The following is a 24,770-nucleotide window of genomic DNA, read 5'->3' on the forward strand; positions in this document are numbered from 1 at the left end:
AAGTTTTCTTTTTCTTTTTTTTTTCCTCCTAAAAAACCACCTCTTTTCTATGATAACACCAGCATGTCTTATTCACTCTCCTCAAATTCTAAAACTTTCTTTCCTCCCTACATTCTTTCCTCTACATTCTATGCATGGTCCCTTTTGGGGAAAATCTCTCTCTCAGCCCTTATGCAACTCTCCATTCCAAGTTATAATCTCTTGCCAGGTAAGCGAGAAGCACAGTAAATCTGCTGCTTTCAACACCTTAAATTCAGAACACTTTTAGCCAGACCAAGATTTAACTATAACATCATCACTGCAGCATGTTGATTTTATCTTAATATATCACCAAATCCCAACACTCTCAGTGCAAAAAAATTATACACATGGCTTGATGATCTTTATAAACGAAACTTGTGTCGTGCAACAAATGGGAGTCCTCATTCACAGGAAAAAGAGAAAAACATAAGTAAAGATTACAAAGATAAAGGTTCTAAATAAAAAAATTCTTAATTCTAGGTTCTTCATCTTAAACACAGAATTCTTGAACACATAGAAAAACTCCACTTCTTCCTTTTCATCTTACTTCCAGTCCTCAATCCATGAAAATGCATTTTCAGCAGAAAAAGATGTCTTTTTCCCATTCTCTCCAATCTAAGTTATCTTTCACCACCCGGCTCATCTCTCCTTTTCCCTAGGCAGGTACTCCCTCTCTCCCTTGGTCCTCATTCCACATGACAAATCGGTAGAAATTATCCTGCAGGTATTCTGTATCCTCTTGAAAATTCACCCATCGCTTTTCCCAGAACTACTCCTCCCTCCAGTTGCACACCACCAACTACTCCTCCAGCTGACTGTAGGCAGGAGAAACGTTTCTGCCGGGCTGCTTCAGTACACAAGAGGCTGAAAAGCACCCCTGCTCCAGCGTCCAAAGACTTTACCAACGGATTTCCAAAACTCAAAACAGAAGAGAGACAGGAACACAGTGATAAAGTCAACAAAAACATTGGAAACGCTTGATGTTCTCAGTTAACGCAGATAGATGAGGCTTCATAATACAGTTATTGCACAAAGCTTGCCAGTTTGCCTAAACAGAAAAAATGATTTAAGAGTTGGTACTAGCCGAGTACAAATTTACTCCTGGTGTTAATTATAAGTCTCAGTTTAAAAGAATAAAAAGAGAAAATTATTTCCAATATTCTTGCCTCAGATTTGTTTAGGGTTCATTTTGTGAGTCTAGATAAAGAACTATTTTTGCTTACAGAACTAAGACAGAAGGAAACTGCGAAAAGTGCTAACAAAAATTAAAACTGACAAAATGAAAAATTAAGAAACAGATCTTCTTTAAAGAAACACCAAAACTTCTTTAAAGGAAACATCAGATAAACCAGTTGTTTGAGAAAGGTTGCCAAAACATCATATTTTCTTAACATTGCTAAATTCATTTTTTAACTCCAGAAGAATTTCAAACCCTTGCAGTGGTATTGGTTCTGTTTTTCTGAAAAAAATCACAAAGAACTTTTTCTTTCCCCCTCCTCTGCTCCATGGAGAGTTGGGTGGCACTCGGGATGACTGAAGGTGAAGTTCAAAGGGACACTTTTTCCTATTTATCAAGATAAGCCAGTCATGCCATCTGTTCTCTTTTGCTGTACTGCTGAAAACTGATATATTCCTGTTTTGTTGCATCTTCCTTGTTTGAACCCACAATTTTTCGGTAACGACAGTTTCCCAAATGGTTTAATCCATGTCAGAAGTATTTGGGGAAAATATGACTAAAAACCACTGCCTGATGACACTCGCATTTTCATAAAACTGTGATGTGGTTATCTTGAAACTGGCCATGTGTTTAGCATTACAGAGTCAAAACAGGTGCAGGAATGGTTTATGAACAAAGGTCTAAAGGTTAAAAGCAAAAAACCACAGTTATCCTATTTTATGTTCTCCTGTTATACTACAAAGAGGTTGAAAACAGTTAAAGGTTTACCAAAACTCTTTAGTACAGCACTATTTTTCTGTTAATACATTTACATTCTATAAATGAAAAGGCTTCATTCTTAATTAAGCTTCACAACCAAAATAAGATGAAAACACATTTAAGTTTTCTACTTAATAGCACACACATGGTGATTGTGAAACACGGTCTATAACCTTTCCAGTTTAAACTAGCCCACAGTCAAGTAACATTAGCAAAAAGTACTGGATTTTTACTGTGTGGTTTAGAGGATTTTTCCACTGAACTAGCGAAGTATTAGCTGAGTATTTTATGTAGCTACTTGGCATGCATTCCTGTTTATTTAATTTGAAAATATTATTTAAATGACACCATTGTGCTTTCAATTTCTTTATTATTTTGTCTATTTTCACATCTTACGAAACCTCGCCTTGCCTCATTCTGAGGCAACAGTGGTTTGCATATCGTCAATACAAAAGGACAGTCAATATTAGACCAGAGCAGAGAAAGTGAAAGGCACATGTATTGTGCAACTGCCATATCAGGCTGCTTGTTCAAGCATCAAATTAGACTGTCGGCTATCAACATAAAGCAGACTTTCATAGCCATTACTTTATTAACAAGAGAAGTATCCAAATTCACCCTCCTCTCTATCTCAGTTAAAGATGTTTTCTAAACTCTCTCTGCAAGTAGCTTTAGGACAGTTCTAGTAAGCGTCCTTACAAGGTACCACGTAAGAGGAGGGACAATTTCATGCTTTGCAGATGATGCCCCTTCCTTTCCAACTCGTACGTATTTGGAGTCCTAGGTAGGTCTAAGTACACGTGGATAGCTAGGGAACTGTACATATGCCTTGATTTCCCAAGAGCATATGGCTGAAAAGAGAAATTTGAAGGGCAAAGAGAGAAGAGTGTTGCATATTTATTTTTTTTTTTAATCGTTCTCCTAATACATGTTGAATTTCCTTTCCTGAAGTCTGGTCCACCAGACCCTTGATTCACTGACTTTCCAAAAAAAACCATGTAATGCTTACATGGTTTCAGAAGAATCTGAAATATCTAATGTGCTAAACATAGTACATTAGAGTTTTATCTTAAGATTGATGTTTTAAGTAAACCCAGTAGTTTTTGACAAAAATATATATATATATATATATATCTATATATCTCACAGGCATACAACTTCCTTAAACTACGAAAAAGGAAAAAGTGACAACAGAACTTTACTTTTGTACACATTCAAAACAAAATAACATGGTATGAGAACTAGATAGGCAAGCTTTGACAGTAATCTCACCAATTAACAATGTTGAAAGAAATAATACAAAACCCCACATGAATAAAAGAGGATTGGAGCTAGATGAGGCAAAGATAGAAATAATGTAGGTCCTAGTAGAAATAAGGTCTAGACTCACAGATTTCTAAAGGTATATGGAAAGTAAACAAAAATCCTCACTAAATCAAGGGTTCCATTGCTTCTGTTAAAAGATAGTTTGGAAAATTCCTAGAATTCAAACTACACTAAAAATTCCTTCAATGGAACAGTAAATGTGTTCAGAAAGTCTTTGTTATGCCCTAAATAATTGTGAAACACATTAAGTATTTCATGAAAAGCCCTGTCACTTCAGCGAAAATTCTCTTACATGAGATTTTCTGCTACAACTAACTGCTTTGTGAAAACCCAATTTCCAAAGGAAATGCCCTAATTTACTAATTTGGGTGTAATTTTCTTTTCCTAAAAAGACTAAAAAGAATCTTACCTCTTTTTCATGCATTCGAAATACTGCGTGTTCATCACGAAAAGTGGTACTTTTTCCTAGGCCAATTTTGGGTGTCATCTATTGAATGAGAAAAAGTTCAAAACAACTTAAGTTCAAAGCAGTAACTCCAAGTAAAATCAATCCTAACCAGAAACAAAAAATATTAAGCATGTTTGTTTGCCCTTATAAAATATCAAGGGCATACAAATACCTACCAAAGACACTGGCATCGGTTTTTCCCGCAAATATCTTGGATTTTCTAGCTGAAAAACAAGTTAGAGAAAAAGTAATCATGTCAGCAATGTCTTATTATTTCTTACAAACAGTAAGAAATATCTCTAAATATTCAAAAAAGTTTGCAGTGACAACTTTGGGTGCGTACTTTGAGAGGTAATCTTATCGGCACGGGTACGCTTAACACGGCAACTGTATCGCTCAAAAGAACCACAACAGAACAGATTTAAGCCTGCCTTCAGACTTACACACCAGCTCAAGAACTATTTTCCACTAGAAAATTTGATTTTCTATCTGCAAATCATCAAAACAATGCCGTCTCTAGATCCATGGCTGTAACCTAGAAATAACAAATTAGTTTTCTTGTGCGTAATTCCTTCTCCTTTACAACATGTCAATGATCCGTAAGAAAAACACTCAGCAGAACTTAAAGGTCCAATAACATAACACTATCTTTTACAAGTTCTAGAAATAGAGAATCTTCATACGAGATCATTTTATTGGACATGACCTACTCGGCAAGTTTTAAAGTTTTAGTGTTTCCTAATGCAAATGGATCAAAAATTGCCCTTGTTTTCGCCCAAACTTTTACGGTTGTATAAATTCCATCAATGCATGTTTTAAAAGACTTTAGGCAGCTAAGTACATAGCTTATACAGAAGATTTCTAACTATATTGGATAAACTTTCATTAAAATCAGCGTAAAGCTAGAATAAATTTAGAGATTATAATGATTTTAATCTAGTGGTTTCAAAAAAACTAGAGTTGAGTGCATCGAAACTGTATCCACATATGTAACTCATAGAGACAAAGCATAAGGAAATGATTCATTAACAGTACTGTATAATTAAAGCAGCTCTTTCAATCACTATTTTTAAGAACTGAATACAAAACATTGTTCACAACCCACTTCCTCTATCAGACAACTATATCTTCTTAATTTTCTCAGATGATGAGGCTCAAACATCACATCACAGAGAATGCCTAACACCCAAGAAAAGCTTTCAAGGGTATAATCTTGTAAAATGTGGCAGTGAGATTTGGAATACGAATGCAATTGCAATACACATCTTACAATATTTAGACTCCTTCCCCGCCACCCCCCCCCCCCCCCCCCCAAAAAAAAATTAAAGTGATCTATAAGGCATGGCAAATATATCAAATGCTTGTACTTTCTCCACTACTATTAAATATATTTTTGTGTTGAATTTATTGGTGAAGAAGAGACTTAATCCCTCTGAAATTTCAATTTGATACAGTATTATTCATTTCCTGTCCTAAAAGGTTATGTAGGCTTTCTATATGCTGTTGAAGAGTTGTCATATTTCACTCAGAAATAGTTGTAGATAGTAGCAGGTTTAACACATACATTCAATCTCAATGGATAGTATTATTTCATATTTTAATACCATAGCTGCAAGTATATAAAAACAATAATTTAACAAATAACCTATTTCTCTTTATTGTCAATGAGTTTACTAAAACAGATATGTTAAATTTTCTTTCATGTAAAGCTTCTGAGTTGGTTTTATTTCTAAAATTTTTGGTGTTTTGTTTTTGGTTGTTTTGTTTTGGTTTTTTTTAATATGCCACAATGATTGGCATTCAAGAAACATGAGTAGAGTTAGTGAATAATTCCAAAAAAGGAATCTTATATGCACCTACTGCAAAAAAAATTAATAATTTTGGACCCAGAAGAGGAGATTGGTGAGGAGAGGAATTCAGGAGTGAGAACATCACGGGGCGTTAACCACAGAAGGTAGGTAACAGTGGGGAAAAAGAAAATAAATAAAAATCAAGAGAGACAGAACTAAAAAGTACAGAAATTCTGAACTTCAGGAATTCTGAAATTTTGGAAAATTTAGGAGTATTTTTCTTGTCCTACACATTTGCAGCTGCAATAGTATTCTCTATCCAAAATTACCCCATTTTACTAGAATTCTACTCTTCCTTCTAGCTCATTTCGCCTGCTTCCGCATCCATCCCACACACCTGCGCATCACCGGCACAGAGCCCCTCCTCTGGCCCCCCAGAAACCTGGGCAGCAGGTAACGCCAAACCCCTTCACCGGAACCTGGGGGAGTCCCGCGGAGGGTAAGGCAAAAGAACCAAATTTCAAAGGCTTAATTATTCTCCAAAAGCGCACGCTCCATGCAAAATGCATACAATCACCCTTTACTTGTGCTTTTTTAAAGCTAAAAATTATTGTAAATATCTACAATTAATTCAAATACTTTATCTGACCATGAAATTAAGCTGTTTACAGTCTTCATTTCAAAACCAATATAAAAAGGTAAGGTATATCACACTTGTTTATGAGAAAGAAGGAAAATGTGTCTCTAATACTTTGTATGGCCTAAGTCTTGCATTTTTTGATTTTGTAACAGCAGCCATATGTGCTTTGAAGTTAAATGTTCCCACTTTGTTACTTGTTGTGGATTATATCCACTTAAACTGATCTGTAAACATTTAATGTCTCAACATTCATTCTTTTCATGCTGGTCTTCTGCAAAACTTCTTGTTCTCAAAATTATACCACATTAAAGGGGGAGTATCACAATAAAGAATGCCCAAAAAAGAAAAAAGCTTGTATTTATGAGAAACATGCAAATTTAAAAATAATAAGCAAAAGGTCAAAGACAAACCAAAATACATATGTATGAAACTGAAGGACTGCCATGAGAAGAACAGTAAATCAGATGCTTTTTTAAGAGTATGAACCAAATAAATGTCATCATGAAAGACATCTTTATTTGAACTAGAATTGAACTCTAATTTGTAAATACCACTTCTTAACAAAAATGGCATTTTGAATTTCTTTGTAGAAAAGATTTTGGATTCTCCTGTTCTATGAGGCGGTCCAACGGACAACAAACCGGGTTTCAATTTGCGAGGACTGGCACGGTCACCTTCTAGTGCTTGAGTCCTCCTAAACCTTTGGAGCCTCTAAAGGCTTGGGATGATCAGATCCCCATTACTTAACAGAAATAATCTGCTTTATAAGAATAGACTTAATTCTCTTAAGTTGAAAAACATACGGCAGATATCTGTATAAAGACACAGATTCCAGAACTGAGTTTGAGGTAAATTAGCCATGATTTTTTAACTTTAGTATTTTTAATTTCTATATAAAGCGGTCAAAACTGAACATTTCTAAAGTATACAATTTTAAAGCTACCAATGCAAGCAATAGTGAAGTGCTGACAGAAGTAAACCGAGCTGAAACAGGTTCCCCCAAACGCAAGGGGAGTGCAGTAAAAGCCCAAGCGTGAGCACTCCGTACTTCCCCAAGAGTCGTCCTCAGGACATCGACTGCATTTCACCCCTCAGGCTAAAAGCAGCCTACAGGCTCTGGATCTGTCATGGGCCAGAAACTTATACCAAAGCTTCTGTTCTTTTGACACAGTAAATACCACGGCAATGACAACGTTAACGTTCTGCTTTCATTCCACCCCTCCCGAAGTCACTTTTCGGTCTTTGAAAGATGTTTATCAAAGTACACTCATGCTCAACAATGCAGAACTGTAGCTTATTACAGTTCAGTACCAGAGTCCAAAGGTATGCTGTATATATTAAGATTCAGTTAAAAAAAAAAGAAATCACATTTGGATCAGCAGGCTTGTTACACATTCCCCCTTAAGCTTCTTCAAAGACAAAATGTGATTGTTTTCAAAACAAAGATGGAAAAAACACACATGAAAGAGTTAAGAACACTTAAGATTTTGAAATGGTAAACAACTAAACTGAACCTTGCCCTAAGTTCTTACTTTAATCTAACAAACCCAGCCAGCCAGCATGTTCCCTACAGAAATAACTGCTGAGTCGCTTCAGGAAATTTGAGTAAGGACATTCTTATCTAACATCATAATTTGTAGGGAAGTTCACTTTAATGCTGCTTCTGCAGACTTAGTGGAAGGACATTAAAGCACATGAAGATTGTTTGTCAGCATGGAAGTTGAATTTATTTTTTGAAGTCACAACACCACTTGGAGTTCACTGTGGGAAAGTTTTTACTGCGTTGCTGCCCTCCAACACCACAACATATACAGTAGGTATGTTTATAGTAAGCAGACAGACTAAGAAACCAAACAAAAGATAATCAAATGGTTTGTACAGAAACGGTTGAGCTTAACTAGACTGGAAAGACACAGGCAGATGTGAGCCAAGTACACAAAACAGGCATAACATAGACTGTTGCTGTAGCCACCCAAGAACTCTCTATGCTTGCATCTACTTTAACCCTGTGTTATATGGAATTTCTCCAAGAAAGGAGAACGGAATGCAAGCCACTGACTGCGGAATTTCTTTGGTCTAAGTCCTCTTAAACCTTTATTAGGCAATAACATTTCCCATGATAAATTCTTCCGGGCAGGACCTGAATGTCCAGGTTCTTTGTATGGAAGATCCCACATCACTTCTGGTAAAAGCTAAAGAGTTAATTCTTGTCCTGGCTGAATTCCAATGATGAAAAATTATGCTCTCCCTGATTAAAAAACCCTTTGCTGTTTCCCCAGGGTACGATCTCTTTGTATGCTTTCCACCTAAAATAAAGTGCTGAATTTCCTGGGATGTTTAAAAGAGTTGCTTTGTCACACCTAAAATTAGCTACAATTCAGTGACAAATGAAACCATATCAGAAGTATCATGAAAAATATACATATAGGCAGATCAGGTAAGAATATGCGGGCTTTAATTCATTGTTGTTTCTTTACATAACTTACACCTTCTATCCAAAAACTGTGTTTGACTACCATCTAAAAAGCTTAAAACTACAAGAGGGAAAGAGAAAAAACAACAACAAACCGAAATGCAAGTTTAATTCTGTTATCCAGCAAACTTCTTTTCCTGACACTACATATATTCCATAATATTTTATTATTTTTTGAGATATAACTAAAGGGAAGGTGAGGATGTCCCATTTACGAAGGGTACTAAATTTGCAACAACTTGTAGAAGTCTATTGACAGCTGTTCATAAAATAAGATAGCTGAGGGGGTTTTATTATATTCTAAAAATCACTAAAGAATGACAAAGAAAGTTCAGAGTAACATTTACAAAAATTACTTGCATTTGTCTAAACTCTGGCGCTGAGACTTTTCCCTTCAAACAGCAATACAAAAGCATTTCTTCTTTTCTACACCGCAAATGCAACTTCGAGTCATGAACACTTAATAAAGGATAGCCCCACATCAGTTTAGGTAAGAGTCAGTAAGGGCTAAGAAAAACACATTTTTATAATATATTTTAAAATAGCTCATAGTACTCCACATATGAAAGGCAAATTTATCACAATTAAAACTCAACTTTTTTTTTTAAAAAACATTTACCGATGCATGACTAGAATCTAAAGAACTTGAAGAATAAAATGTTTGACAGAGACAATCAGGAATGCTACAAGGCAAGTAGAAAAATTCTTTTATTACTCATGAGAAGCAACAATATTAGCAAAGTAATGCAATAGTCTTACTTCTCATGTAGAAAATGTTATTACTGCTAATAACAAATATCTAAAGCCTCCCTATTACAGTCTGTTAACCTTTGACCTCTGCTTAGTAGAGAATTCACAGAACTATTTCCCAAAACTTTCCACAATACTCTTAATAATAATAATAATAAAATCTCAGCCACTGATGTAAGCATATCATAGGAAGTGAAAATACATTTCGTACGTGACCTTAAAAATACACGACCTTTGAAGAAAAGTGAATTTAGAATATACCAAAGAGAAGCCCAAAAGATAAGGGTAAAAATAAATTAACAGTTTATAATTGGTCATCATAATCCAGCCAAGCCTATACTGAAAGAGTGAAGGCTTAGCAGCAACTCGCAGCTGGAAGATGCTATGCTTTTCTCACCTCTACATAGAGGACCTATCTAAATATTTGCAGATTCTTAAATTAAAGCATATTCTCCATATAGACTTGCTTGAAATAAGAATAGCTTCCCAAAATTTCAAGGATTCTTACTGAGAAAAATCCTTGTATAAGGACTTGTCTGAAATTCCCAGCATCAGTTCTGTCCCCATCATTGCAAGAAAAATGTACAGAAGCAGACATTCTTTACCAGACTAGCAACCCTGATTCACCATTTATTCCATGACACAAGTAAAACAAAACAAAAACACCAAGGAAATTTTGAAAAGCTTTCTCAAAACAACTGTTCTTTATATTAGGCAGTTCAAAGTGAAAGCCATTCTATATTTCCTTTCCTAACTTTCCCCCACTACTGAAGTATTCTTCTGGGTCAAGGGTCTTCCGTATCTGAGGAGGGATGGCTTGTAAATTAAGTTTCTCAAGTGTTCTGCAAAGGTGGCTGGCAATTAAAAAGACAGCTAGATGTTTCTATGGCAATGTAAATGCTTACAAACAATAGCAGTCACATCTTGCACTCAAACCTTCCAGATTCTGAAGTGCTGTCATCATTTAGTAAGCTTTTTTTTTTTCCTCCATTTTTTAGAATTACATAGTCTTCTTTAAGTATGAAACTCTACTTAAAACTTCCCGACCCTTTAAGAACCCACTGGAGGCTGTGATCCATAGCAGGGAAACACTGTTCAACAGCAACCACTTACAGACCTCTCTTTTACAACCTCAAATCCTTTTTGTCAGGTTAACTCCCAACAAGTCTTATCAGGCAATCAAAGTCTCTCACTAGTGACTTGTTTAATTACCATCCCTGGAGAGGAGACTTGAAAAACTGATTTATGTGTCACGGTAGCCAATTTGTTATCCAAGAGAGCTCCATATCAGTGGAAGATCATCATAGTTTAATAACCATCCATTATCAACACAACATGATTGCTAACTGGAGTTTCAATTAGAAAAAGAAATAAAAAACAAATAAAATTAAAGAGATAAGCAAGCAGGCAGATCAACACTGATATAAAAATGCTGGATATAAAGAGATTCTTTGTCAGCATCAATTGGAACAATTTGTAAAATGGCCATGAGCAAGTTTCCCCCTTAAAGCAGCTTTAAAAGCTCAGGGTATTACAACTATCTGTTCATATAATCCAGGTATTTATACAACCCAAATATCCAAAATCTGCAAGTGACTGCTTGCACATTTCTTTCAGACACCTGCATAGCGCTTTCGCAAATTGGAGCTGACTGCTTTTGAAAAGCTTCCCAGAGATCCACTCTCCCCACTTATTCGTCCAAGTCTAGAAGTGCTAGAAATTGGTTTTGTATGACTCAGACAAGGAGCTCCAAGGAGCAATACCATGCCCCCAGACTACTATTTTCACTAATCTCCACCTTCAGTTTGGAGAAAGAAGTCAGGCAGCTCCTGGACTGTTTCAAGGTCAAGACTTTCTTCTCTTTCAGAAGTAAAGCAAGAAAGCAATTTGCATTTAGAATGGTGACAGGCACCAAAACAGCAAGAGAAGCACCAAGGAGGGTACAAAAAAGTTAACATTCTCTTTTATCATTTGTTTTTACTGAAGAGAACTTAGCAAAACATTGAGTGTAATAGCCAAGATTTTTAAATGCTGTCATATCCCTCTGGGTTGACAGTAGTGTAAGAAGAATAAAGATTATTTGGTAACTGAGTAAATTGACAACATGAAAATATGTGACACTATTTTCGAAAAAACAATGCTGAAGTAGTTCATTAGAAACCAGCTCTTATCCCTCCTAACTTCAGCTGCCCTCTTCTCCCAAATACAACTGAGTGAGCTCTCAACATGTGAGAATAAGCAGAAAATGTGAAAGAAAAAAAAAAAAAGAAAAAACTCTTTATTGAAATAAAAGCTCATCTTAATAAAATTAAATGGTTATATTAATCCTAATCAAATAGGTTAAAGATTTGACGGTACAGGGGAAAGGGTATAAGAAGAGACAGAACACAACAGAAAAAATACATCAAAATATAGCTACAGAGAGAAGGAACTTCACTAGGACCTTAGAATTATCATGGACTAATAATAAAACCAAGGGAATAAAGCCTTATGTAACAGTAGCCTTATATTAAAATAAAATTTAAATTCATCTAATACATCTACGTCCAAAATATTTGATTAACTGCTCAGGGACAACACATAAATCAAGCCCCGCATATTAAATTTTTTCATGCAAACATCAGAAAAGATTAACACAGATTTGCATTGATCTTAGCTAGCAATTTTTTCACCTGTCCTTACAAAAATATATTCACTGCCTCACTGTATTTACCTCTTGTGCTACACCAGCACAAAAATATAGAGGATATGTTCAAATCCTAAGAAACTATGATAGTTTGAAAATAGATTTGATTTTACAGAAGTGTTTTCAACAGTGGTTTAGAGTCTAAAAAAAAAATTCAATACAGATTAAAGTCCTCCTAGTTGTAAACATGGAAAGCTTTGGGAAGATATCTTCTACATTTTTGCTGAGATCCAATAAATACTAGTGATGAAGTTGTTGAGCTGTGCGAGAAAGAACTCCTCGTTATTCCATCCCCACAGTAGATTCTCTTTCAGATACCTTAGTTTTGATATATCACAGTCAGGACAAATCTCAGCATTGTAGCAAAAGTGCCGCATTCACAAACACATTCTAAAGCCACGGCTGCACAAGGACATAGGCCAAAGTACTGCAGAAGCTTCCACAAAGGCAGATTCTTTCCTCAGCAAAGTAAATTTGCAAAGACATGCTATTCTTTCTATGAGGAAGAGCCATAGAGCTGGTCTAAAGATTCTAATTATTAAAAGGATAGGAAAGAAGTTAAACACACTGAAAAGCCTCTTGAACACTTCCAAAAGGAAGCAAAGTCTGGAAAATAAATTGTTGAGTTGTATTAATGGCTGTCAAACTCTGTATTCCTTAAACAAAAAAATACTAATACAGAAAGCCAAAGTCTTCTTTCATTTATACAAGCATAACTTCAAAATACTGCTATCAAGAAACCGATATATAGCTTGAATTTCTACCCAAGACATTTGGTTTTGACCAGCAGGTATTATTATCTTGCTTGATTTATCAGTAACTACATTAAATACAGTAAGATTATTATTGTTTTAAAATGATGCGTTTTTAATGTTTTCTTCTCAACATGGCATGTATTCACAATTAACCTTTCCAAGCTTTACCATTTCATTTCTAAAAGACTGATTCCTACAGAAAGTTTTGTTGACTAAATTCAGAGATGCAGACTCCATTGCTAAGGACTTTTCAATTCAGGTCAATAAATAAATAATATATTCTGGTTTTTTTACCCCAAGATTCCAACTATTGAGACGTGCTTCAAGGTCACTGTCATCCAAAGAAATGTTTTTTTTATGATGGTGGTCCTGGAACATAAAAAAGTCAAACAAAATATCAGAAGAGCTGGCAAATACATAGCCTAAAATAAAAAAAGCTTCTCATTAGGCTTGGCCATGCCTACACTGCACTTCCTAATAGCGTCACGATACCTCTGACAGCTTTAGTCTAAATAGCTCAGCTATTTGTAGGATACTGTGCTAAGAAAGGAATTCAGAGGATAAATTAGCCTGCCTCCTCACTCACTCTAATGTTCTTTATTTCACTTATTTCCAAAGCAACAGCCTGCTTTACAAAGGGCGAGTTTACTAAACAAACAAACAAATATATTCTTCAGGCAACATATTTATTCTAGAAATGAGTCGTCTCCACAGTACATTTGTGGGGCTAATCCAGAATTCAGAGCTCACTTGATCAGACCCCAAATTAAAGAAAAAAAACAAAAAAAAACCAAAAAAAACCCACCAACCACAAAACACAAAAACCAAACCTTAAACGAAACGACAGCAAGGCAGTGATAGTTATAATGGACAGAGCTGCAAAAGCAGAGGACAGAGTAGCTGCTGCCCAGCTCAAGGCTAGGGGTCCTCCTTGCAAAAAGAATTTCCAACATTCAGCAAGGAGCGTAGTTATTGTTGCTCAAGGCTGTGTCTTTCAGAAGAAAGTTATTCCTGTAGGACAACAGTAACTACTGATTGTATTAAGTGTATCAAATAGGGGAGCTGGTACAGAAAATTTTCCTTAACTGAGATACAATACTATTCAAAAAAAACAGAACACAAGCATGAATTACTTTGTCTCATTACGTTTTGTTAGCGAGAGGTTTGTGTATTGGCATGCAAGCACCTCTTCTTTAAATCTGTTCATTCATTATGAGCATACAGTGAATGAAGCTTTGACTTCAGTTAATCAACACTTGGTTGAGGCAGTTCTTAATGTTTCTTAAAAGACTCCCTGTTCCCCTACCTGGGCCTGAACTATGCCAGAACATCTGTGCGTCACTGACAACAGAACAAGATACTATTTGTTCCAGCCAGCCAAATGTTCATCAAACTGTTTGGCAGAGCAAGAGAGGATTATTTCACTTAAAGGCCCTTTTAAAGCTGTAATCACAGTAGAATCCAGTATATGGAGCTGAAGAACAATGAAGTGCAGTGATTTATCTAACATTGCCCTGGAAGCCTGTGGCAGAGCCAGGAACAGAAAAAAAAAAAAGCCAAACCAACAAAAAAATAAAACAACATAAACTCAAAAAACTTTAAAGCCCCAAATCCAGATTTCAACTGAAGGAAATCCTTTTCTTTACAATAACTGTTCCATAAGAAATATTTCTTTAAGTCAAGTAAAACAAACAGGAAACCAATACGGAGAAATTTAGTAAATCCAGCATCTGTTTTTATTTTTAGTTATGGTATTTTTAAAAAAGTTACATTTGTATATATACAATCAACACACACATTATAAGTACATTCATGCCAACCAGAGTCTAGAGCAGAGGCATTCAATTTTCACCCAAGATCATTTGTAGCCTGCCATGATAAAGCATCCCCCTTGACAGTCCTCTACTCCAAATGCACAGCAGAATGCAAAACTTCCCCAGAAATCAAGCTTCCAGTTTACCCCACTAGCACTTCATGTCCTCATAAGTTCTTAATTGTGCCCAGTAAAGAAGAGTAAGAACAGTCCATGTGAATTGCTCAGGTGTCAACAGCCCACTTCCAGCTGCAATCTTTCTAAACTGTTCCTCTGATACAATCAAAAAATAAGCACGGACAGACTGACAACGTATATACAGCAAATTCAGCGGTTCCTGGAGGAATGAGAGCTATTACCGATGCACTGGCTATGGTGAAGGAACCACAGGAGAGAGACCTCTCTACTAGTAAAGACTGGACACTACAAGGCTACAGAACACATTCATGAAGGACAACCGCAAACTTGTTGTATAACATAAATTTGTCAGGGGTAATTTTCAGTTTAAATGTTTGCAATAATACATACAATATCATTAAATATTTTGGACTAAAAGGGTTTTACATAAAGTCTGTTTAGTGTCCTTCCCTCAGCCATAACGCTAGTTGTGGAAAGCTTCATAAAACAAACTGTCCAAAATTCACTCTTCCAGAGGTCAACCATCATTAAACAGAGCCAGAGAGATCTATGCAGCTTTCTTTAATCTACTATTGCAAAATACAAGATGATGTCAATACAGTCAGTTTGCCAAGCCTAGGGAAAGCAATGCAGCAGACATTAAACATACTACACTAAACAGAGGTCAACCATTAGGCTGAATTGAGAGCATCCTACAATAAATTCTTTTCCCCTGCACTTGCAGAGGGCAGATTTTCATGAGCTTTAGTCCTTCCTATCACTCCTTCCCAAATGTCTGCACTTGTACGCAGGGATCATGACTCACGCAATTAGAAATAACAGCTTTACAGGGATATACAAAAACAATTCATTGAAACTAGAGTAAGTTTTATGACAAAAAGGAGAAGCATCTTACAGACAGTGGTGTGGCTAGGTTATCTTCACCCGTCCGGTGAGGAGGACTCATAGAATGTGATCTTGATGCTGGCTTCTCACTGTACTTGAATCTTTCCCTGTTATTAACAAAAAGAGTAAGCAGAAAGAGAAGAATTCATTTTCAACAACTTGTGGCACACAAAGGATGTTAATCTTAAAACAAAATCTTTTAAAATATACAAGAGAAAATAATTGTCAAGATGTAAGGATCAAAAATAGTAGAATAAAAAAAGAAAAATTTCTTATTAAAAGCATGTTAAAGGCAAACAAAAGCCTTAAGCATTCAATTAAAAAAACAACAACCAAAAAACCCCACACCAACAAATACACCAGAAATATATTAAAAGGCGTTCTTCGCATTTCTCAGTTGCTACGTGACCTAACATATCCCCACAGATTTTAGAATAAATCTAAGTTAACTGAGAAGGCTGATCTATGAGACCTTTTTTGAAACAAAATTGCTCAACATATGAGACAGCATAGGATAAAGTCCAGCAACTCAGCGAAGAAAAAGGAATGAAGGTGATGGTTGGCAACACCATAGGGGAGAAGACTTTGGGAAGACCGAAAAAATACGAGGTTAGCTAAAGGTGTATCTTCATATAACATACAAACGTTAAGACAAAGGCAAGAACTACACACACAGCTCAATAGAAAAGCATAACAGAAAGGCCAGGGTGGAGAGTAACATGTCAAAGAAACAAGTCATAAAGACTGTATTAGTTGCATTTCATTTCTGCTCTGTTTTATGGACCAAAGTGATATATATGGGGGGATGGTAAAGAAAGGCCCACAAGACTGTTGGACTCGAAGTATCTTGAAGGTCTTTTCCAACATAAATGATTGTGTGACTAAGACAGGATACAAGTACAGCACGAACAAGTACTCTGCCCAGTAGAGAAAAAAAGTGGACAGGGATTTTTTTTTGGACAACCTTTTGTCATATATAAAGCATTTGAACAAAAGGAAATTAAGAGTAGCAGATCGGTGAAGATAACTGTCACTGATGCACCTGGTCAACAGACCTTTCTCAACTGCAAAGCAGTGAAAGAAAAGAATAGCCTGGAACAAAATAAAATAAAATAAAAATTATAAAAGTTTATTAGATAGGTTGAAACAGCAAGAGATCCAAAACAGTGGCGAAACACCCTTCAGTATATACTCCAATGTCAAATCCACACATATTAAAGTAACTAAAAGCTCTTATTAGTCCATTCACCTTCCTATGACTAGCTATATTCTATTAAAATCAAGTCAGACCATTAAAATACTTCTCATTCTTTCCATCCGGCAGCAAATTAGACAGGAGGTTATGCCAAAAAGACACTGAGACAAATTAAGTGTTTATGAGCAGAAAGACAACTGTTGGATGTACAATGTAAACTAGTCACTTCTAGGAAGGCAAACACAGAGAAAGTTTTCATGAAGCACACCGCCCCAGCTTTCACCAAAACAGCAGGGAACAGTGAAAAATAACAACTGGGAGCATACCTTCCCTTCCAGCCCCAATAAATACCAACAACACACATGGACACAAAATAACAATTACAAAGCAGTAAATAGTTTAGATAAGCAAAGTCTTAGAGGTAAAAAAGATCAAAAGAAATATAATAGTACAATGAGTGTCTCTACATTCCAAATCACACATTTCTTACCAAGATTTCATTTGACACTTTCATTATTATCTTTCATTAAAAAGAGACAAATCTTTGCCTGTCAGTAAATCTGCACTTTTATCAGGCTTCTTTTCTGAACAATACTTAGGTTACCTAACATCTCAATAAAGTTCCCACTGTTTAAAGCGAGAGAAAACAGAATTCATGCCCCTTTCCTTAAGATATTAAGGAATATCAATAAATTTTCAAACCCAAGTTACCAGTAATATTTTTAAATTGACAAAATGGGGAAAAAAAGTCTAGATATATTCATAGTTCTACCTTTGCTATTTTGAAGAGAAACTGAAAATGAAGTTGCTTTACTTGATCCTACAAATAGAATTTGAAAAGACTGTTAAGGATGGACCACAATTTTGCTCATATCAAGCATATGCTACCCATTCACGCCCTTTTCCAGCCTTCTGCTAATATAAGTCAGGCTCCAGAAATCACAAGATTATTTCTTTTTCCTCCCATGGCAGGTGAGTGGAGAATGGTCACAGTCTTGATGCCAGCCCTGTGACCTCCTGCTTCAGCCAAAATAGTGAGTTAGCATGGGAGAAGGAAGCAATTTGCTGCTAATAAAGGACATTAGTAAATAATTTCCTATTAGGAACAAAGTAAGGGAAACTCACTGGTTCCTTCTGGTGCAGCACAGCTACACACTAATCTTCAAGAACGTTTTTCAGGCATCATAATCTATAAACATAGAGTAGAATTTTCCTACGGGGTCAGAAAGACCGGGTTTCTGTTCAAACCAAACTATACATTCCTAAAACCAATTCTTTTACGTTTTAAAATAAAAGATGCACCTTTTGAGCACCAGTTGGCTTGGTCTTAATCATTTACACCCTAGTTTGCAAGTAAGGTTTATCTATCCACTTTTTATTTAGCCAAACAACTTATAGAAAAGCCAAAATCTTCATACATAGAAGTATGTGTATTGCAAGATAAAAATAACTGTGAAAAAGACTTCCCCATTTGTTTGCTTCTTTTAAAGGAATGAATCTTGAGATAAATAAACATCAAAAAATATTCAAACATTTCTCACCGATATTATCTATTTTACCCTGAGAAAACGTTGTAGTCTATCTGTAAGCATTGAGTCACGGTTGGAATGCAAAATTTTCATCCAACTACACATATTGCATGCCTATGGGTGCAGGTTTCCTAATGCACGTTCTGAGGAGAGGGAGAAGTATAATGTAACAAGATCACCATCTGCTGGCGCTCTCTACAAACTGCAGATTTCAGAAATTTTTTAATACTTTACATCTTTACTTGCACTGACAGCTTATTCAAAAATGTAAATACAAAGAAAGACAGGATCTATATGTTGAGTATAGCTAACGACACATGTAAATAAGTATTAAATAAGCTATTTCTACAAAGCATAACAGCCGAACATTTACCATCAGTATGTCTTCCTGCGTAACTCACACAATTAACAGAAGTTTCACACTGCTATGAAGATTTATTTTTGCAATCTTCAGAGCTATCAAAACTTCTAATTGCCAACATATAAATTCATATTTCCTTAGACACAACTCTATTCTTGGTATGAGTCCCCATTAGCAGAGCCGTGCCCATACAGCTAAGTTTCACTTCCAGATTTCATTAAACCAGTAACTTATTCCATCACATTTACTTGCTTCTCTTGGCATGAGATAATATGCAATACGGGACTCCAGAGAACTCACCAGAGCCTTGGGAGCCATCTGTTGATCACCAATGTAGGCATTGCTACAGTCTCACAGGACAAAAAAATGAATTAAATAAAGCTTCACTACCCCACCCACGTTTTAGGGAACTTTGCCAGACCAAGCTAAATCTTAGGTTCAGACACTGAATGGGAAATGGGGTCAGATTTCCAATATTCTACTATAATTCAGGTAACCAAGAGAGGAAAAAATGGCAAAGAATACAAGGGAGGGAGTAGGCAGAACTGTACCTCAGCCTTCCTCAAACAGGGACAAGCACCAGTTGGATGCAGAGGGAGGAGTATGCTGCCACATCACACTCAAATAACTCCCCAACTGACAGTACAAGGAATTCAGAGGAATTAAGTATATTTTTGTGCCACAAATATGGCCTTGTAGAGATGTCAATATGCTAGATTGGGCCTAATAGTCGAGAGTTGCGCTGATATTGCTTTATTTCTTCTAATACCCAGAGCGATACTTTACCATGATGGTGCTACTCCAAGCAACCAAGACAACCTGATCAGATCCATGCTGAGTACCTTGACATGGCACAACGCTATCTAACACAGATTTAGCTGAAGTCACAAAAAAGCATTTCTAAAGCATAATATATTCCTTGTTTTCATAAGGTCAAACCTAATTTTTTTAATTTAGGGTATTTGGACAGCTCTTCTTAATGGTTCTTTGTATCACTGAGCCTAAAGCAGTAATATGGTAACGCAGCTCACAATTTCTCCGTTCACCACCTTTGTTCCTTAAGTCTGCTATCAAAACAACAGGCTCATATCAGATCACTTGAGTGTACGCAACCAGAAGATCCCTAACTTTTAACACTGTAGGACTTGGAAAGAGGAGATGCATCAGTCCTAAGAGCAACTTTGTAAATCAGTATTAGAATTACATGTAGTTAATGGATACATAAGAGGAAAAGTTTCAGGATACTCAATATCAACGTGATGTAACTTGCAAGAGTACCTATCTGTCATCTATCCAACCACAGCTGAAAAATTTTAAAATGCAAGACTCGACACTGTGATATACAACATAAACATTAGTGTTCCTAAAAAAACAAAAAAAAACCAAAAAAAAACCAAAAAAAAAAAACAAAAAACACACAGCTAATGATGGCCACTTATGAAAAATATAAGTGAACACATAAAAAAGGCATTAGACTTCTGAAACAAAACCTGAGAGCATATTTATAACACAATGAAACCAAACCAGAAGTTTCATATAGAAGTAAAGCTCCTGCACAGAGCCTGAGTTTCGAATAATATTCATGCCCTTCCTCTAAGAGCGCTTTTTTCACCAAGGATTTCAGAGAGTTTAAACATTAACTAAACTTCAAAATGAGCAAACAAGAGGCAATTCCATCCATGACTGAAATGCAACCACATTAAAAAAAAAAAAAAAGGAACACAGATCTTGATAATCAGTGCAAAGTTGCACTGCATAAGAAAAACTAGAAAGAAAGTAAACATTTAAGAGCAGAACACAGATTAAACTAAAATTTACCTAAAATTCGCAAATAATAGGACAGGAAAAAGCCTATAATTTTCAACAGTGTTCACTGACCAGCTTGGCACACTTTCAGTACTGCAGGAACATTTTTCTAAGCCAAAAGGAAAACAAGCCTTAATAACCTGATACATTTCATCCCTTTACCTGCTTTGTAAACCACTCTATACCCAGCTGATTGGAACTAAGGATGCAGCTTAATCTTACTGGCTCTTGCAAAGCTACAAAAAGAGACTGTCTGATGGATTGCCATAACAAGGTACAGCTACATACTCAGAATTCTGCTGCAAATAAGCAAAACTGGATTTTTTGCGTTATCCTAATGACAAACATGCAGGATCTAGGCACAGGGGATGCTAGTCACCAACAAAGCACATGTATTTGTAGTAGACAGCATGATATAAATCAAAACATTTTAAACCAAATTCGGAGAGGGATTGTTCAGACAAGGATGGAGTCATTGCAAACAACTCTCCCCACACGGGAGAACAAAACAACATGGCAGGGTATCCCACAGGCACCAGCTCTGATTTTTAGCCTCCTGAGTTTAAACAAGTACAGCTGGTCTGGTCTGACCTTCTGTAATCCAAGATCCATGAAGCTTGCAGGAAATGTGAAGAAATCTTGCTATTTCATGAAGAAGCCATGACGAAACACAAGACGAACAGATAAGTGTTTAATAAGAACTAACATGCTCGCAAAAAGATGGATCAAATCCCTCTTTCTTTGTGCGCATCTAACTTTTCTTCCTTTGTCACAGAAGAGCAAAACTTGCTTAGCTGCAGGAAGCCACCATTCTGATCCCTCTAAAACATCTGTGAGCAACAATGATAGAACATCCTGTAAATCTACCATCTGTATGCTGGTTTATATTTCTATTCTCTATAGAAAAAAGCCATTAAAAACTATTTTATATAAAAGCTCCTTTCAGCATTATGACCTTGGACTATTTTTTTTTAAATATTATACGTTTACTCTCCCCACATTTTTATCACTTGCTTACTGTACATTCCTTTTATTTTGAACTGTATAGAAATAGTGAAGATTAATCCACCTCGGCTTTATTACTTAATACCACTTTCCAGTTTCCATACATCAGCATGCAGAAAATAGGACTGTACAAGAACTCCAAGGGGACAGCAACTGTTTTGATCTATTTTAAGAAAAATTTGGCCCGAGACTCTTCTGCATCTATACAGCCTTTTACCACATCACTTCTTCCTTACTGCCTGTCCACACTTGTCTGTGCTTCCCTCTCCCAGTTTTTGTATGAATTTTGTATGAATTCTGCCTCTTGCCTTGTGACCACCGTGCTTTGCCACCATAATATCTGAGGTCTGAAAAACATAACCAGAGTACCAGCTTATTTGACAGATATTTAAGAGCGTCAGAACAATAGCTATTATCTACATTTGAAGTCTACAGAGGATGTTACCAAGTCTATAGAGTGTTAAGATGGAGACCAGAATGGCGCAAAAAAGTTATTATTTCTTCATTAGCAAACAGGCTCTTCATGCAAGTCATGAGTACCCCATGGCTATCACCAGTACAAATCACTACAAAGCCCTCTCTTCAGTTGCTGCTACACTTCTCAAACTATTGGTTTGACCTATTGATTTTCTGTGCTAAGTGTCTGTAACTGAAAGGGAAGGAGAACAAGACAAAAGGTAATAGAGCTATGAGACATGAAAGAAGACTTACAGAAGCCAGAGAAGAAGACGTAATGGAGGAGTGTAATGACAGAAAAGTACAAAAGTTATCATTAAGTTAGTAGCTATTACCACAGTTTCTGTATATGAAGTACAAATGCTGTATCCAAGTGAGTCCATGAGAGTAATAAATTCATACATACAAATTCAAACATACAGACAGAGCTTATCCAATCCAACATCCATTAAGTATAAATCAAATACCAAATAAAATAAATACAGAAATCTTACCCATACGTAAGTGGTGTTGCTGAAGATGATTCCTCTTTAGAAGATACCTTCCATGATTCCTCATGCTTAGATTCACCGTTCCCTAGTTCTCCCATTACCCAGTCAGGTAAGCAGTCTGGGCTACTGCTCCGAACTCTTGTAGAATTTGGTTCATCAAAATAAATTGACTATAATTAAAATAAATGCAAAATCAACACTAGAACATATTTACATAAATATATACTTTACACTGTTAATGTCATTTCTTGCAGGGATATCTGCAGTATAAAAACTCTTTTTCCAATGAAGTCAATGAGATGTACAAATATTACCTCCCCAACCCACGGAAATTAGTACAACAGGAAATGAGGTAAATGTTTTCCAGTACTTTACTTCTCTAACTATGGGAAATTTTAGCATAAGTTAGGACTGTTATCTCACTAAAGTTGATGCCAGTGATTGACACAGTATATTTAGGTCTTCAGAAAACAAACTGCAAGCTTAACACCACTTATGTGAAATACCGTTATCTTTTCTTTCATAGAAAGACTACTATAGTCACCTCAGACTACTACAGTCACCTCATTTAAGCACATTTTTCCTTTCACAAGAACTATCTGCTGATTAAGACAAAACATAACCTCAAGAGTCCTTTATTATGTATTTTCAAAGAATTAGACAAAAGTTATCCTTCTGTTCCTTAAGAACACCTATTTTTGTAAATCGTCTTAATCACAAATTTTGAAGAAGAAACAGGTCTCAAGAGGTTTTGCACACTGAAAGATTTTTCCAACACCAATTACAAGATATGCAACATAAATGCCTGTATTTACCACATGGAATTCCACTCAACTCATTCAGAATTGTTTTTCACATTCACGTGAAGTTACACCCACCATGTATGAAGGTAAAGTTTTCAGTATTCCTGCTTCTGGTTTATGTGTAAAAGGACCTTCCAGCACACCTCGCTTTAGCATGTGGAGCAAAAGTTTTGCATATAGGTTCCGATTCTTCCTTCCCACTATTCCTGTGCCTGCTCCTGAGGGTTCGCATAGTTTTTTAATCCACAGCGCACATCTTTGTCGTTCTAAAAATATAGATATATGTAATCACCATACATATTCAGAGCAAATCAAACACCGAAAAAACAGAAGCCATCACTGGTCACCGATTTTGTAGATGTTTCCTTTCTATCCAAAAGTTTAAAGCAAAACAACCAAAAAACCCCAAATGACCAAACCCAAGGAAAAAAATGCTTAAATACTTTGATTAAAAGTAAGTATTTAACAATAGTTCAAATTTACATCATCCGGAAATGTTTTCTATAAATTCATGCTTAACAGAAGTTTACATGACTTCTAGAAATAGCATGTTTGGAATCAATCTCTAAGTACAGAACACAGAAGTCACCAGAAGTTCTGAACTCACTGCAAGAGCTGCCGTTAACTACAACATGCATATTGCATAAGTGTTAATATTTTAAACACACAATAAATCTTCGTTAATTTAAAAAAAAAAAAAATCTCTATTTACACAAGCTTTGCTACCAGATGATGAAATTATTCATTTGATTAAATGTTTACAAGCAAGGTCTTAATTTGTAGGGTTTATGCCCTTAATAATAACCAGTTTGTTCTAATCTTTATAAAATATCATTTATTAATTGCTGTTTATATTACTGCTTGTTCCTAAGCCGAATTTTAAAAACCTTATCTCTACAAAACATTTGCAGTTTTGTAAGCACAATCTCAAAACAAATGCCATTTAGAAGCTTTTCATTTCTACTGAATTAGCTTTTTTTAAATAGAAACATTAATGTATTTATGGAAAAGCACATTTACATCACCAAGATAAGACAGATAAGCTCAAACAACAGCAATAGGTACCCAAATGTCCAACTTTAGAAGTTGTGTAAAACCCCCCCTCAAAACAGTGCCTTGTTACATCAGACATTATGGGTCTGGTTAAAGAAAGTGACAGAAGTACACATAATTGTTATCAGTAACCTAGAATTTTGTCATTAGCATTTCTCAATATGTAAGTTTTACCATATTTACCTGACCTATGCTGTAGTTTTAGAACATAAGGCTTCATATCCACAACACAGTGATCAAATTCTGCATCTAGTTTTTCCCATATTTCCTCTTCACCATCCATTTTGAAAGAACACAAAGTAACCTGCAAAATTATTCACATTGAAGTAGAAAAGATCAAATACCACTATACATTAGTCTCTGTTCATCTTAGGCCATGCAAAGACATGCTTTGGAGCTATACAGAAAAT

General features: G+C 35.8%; 1 protein-coding gene across 7 annotated transcripts in view; it reads right to left on the bottom strand.

Annotated features, from left to right (window-relative positions):
* CEP112 (centrosomal protein 112) overlaps positions 1-24,770 on the bottom strand; it is a 171,584-nt gene that overhangs the window by 145,825 nt on the left and 989 nt on the right. For 3 of the 7 annotated variants that reach the window (XM_054221301.1, XM_054221304.1, XM_054221307.1), the window contains exons 2-9: positions 24,544-24,664; positions 23,383-23,573; positions 22,508-22,674; positions 21,866-21,904; positions 15,672-15,768; positions 13,120-13,194; positions 3,908-3,955; positions 3,693-3,770 (exon numbers count right to left, since the gene is read on the bottom strand). In XM_054221301.1, the coding sequence (XP_054077276.1) occupies positions 3,693-3,770; positions 3,908-3,955; positions 13,120-13,194; positions 15,672-15,768; positions 21,866-21,904; positions 22,508-22,674; positions 23,383-23,573; positions 24,544-24,643 (795 nt within the window). In that variant the 5' untranslated portion in view covers positions 24,644-24,664. Of the gene's footprint in view, positions 1-3,692; positions 3,771-3,907; positions 3,956-13,119; positions 13,195-15,671; positions 15,769-21,865; positions 21,905-22,507; positions 22,675-23,382; positions 23,574-24,543; positions 24,665-24,770 lie in introns of those variants that run through there. The other 4 variants (XM_054221308.1, XM_054221303.1, XM_054221302.1 and 1 more) reach the window with 4 other exon arrangements.

Source organism: Rissa tridactyla, chromosome 15, assembly GCF_028500815.1.
Source record: "Rissa tridactyla isolate bRisTri1 chromosome 15, bRisTri1.patW.cur.20221130, whole genome shotgun sequence".
Taxonomy (NCBI): domain Eukaryota; kingdom Metazoa; phylum Chordata; class Aves; order Charadriiformes; family Laridae; genus Rissa; species Rissa tridactyla.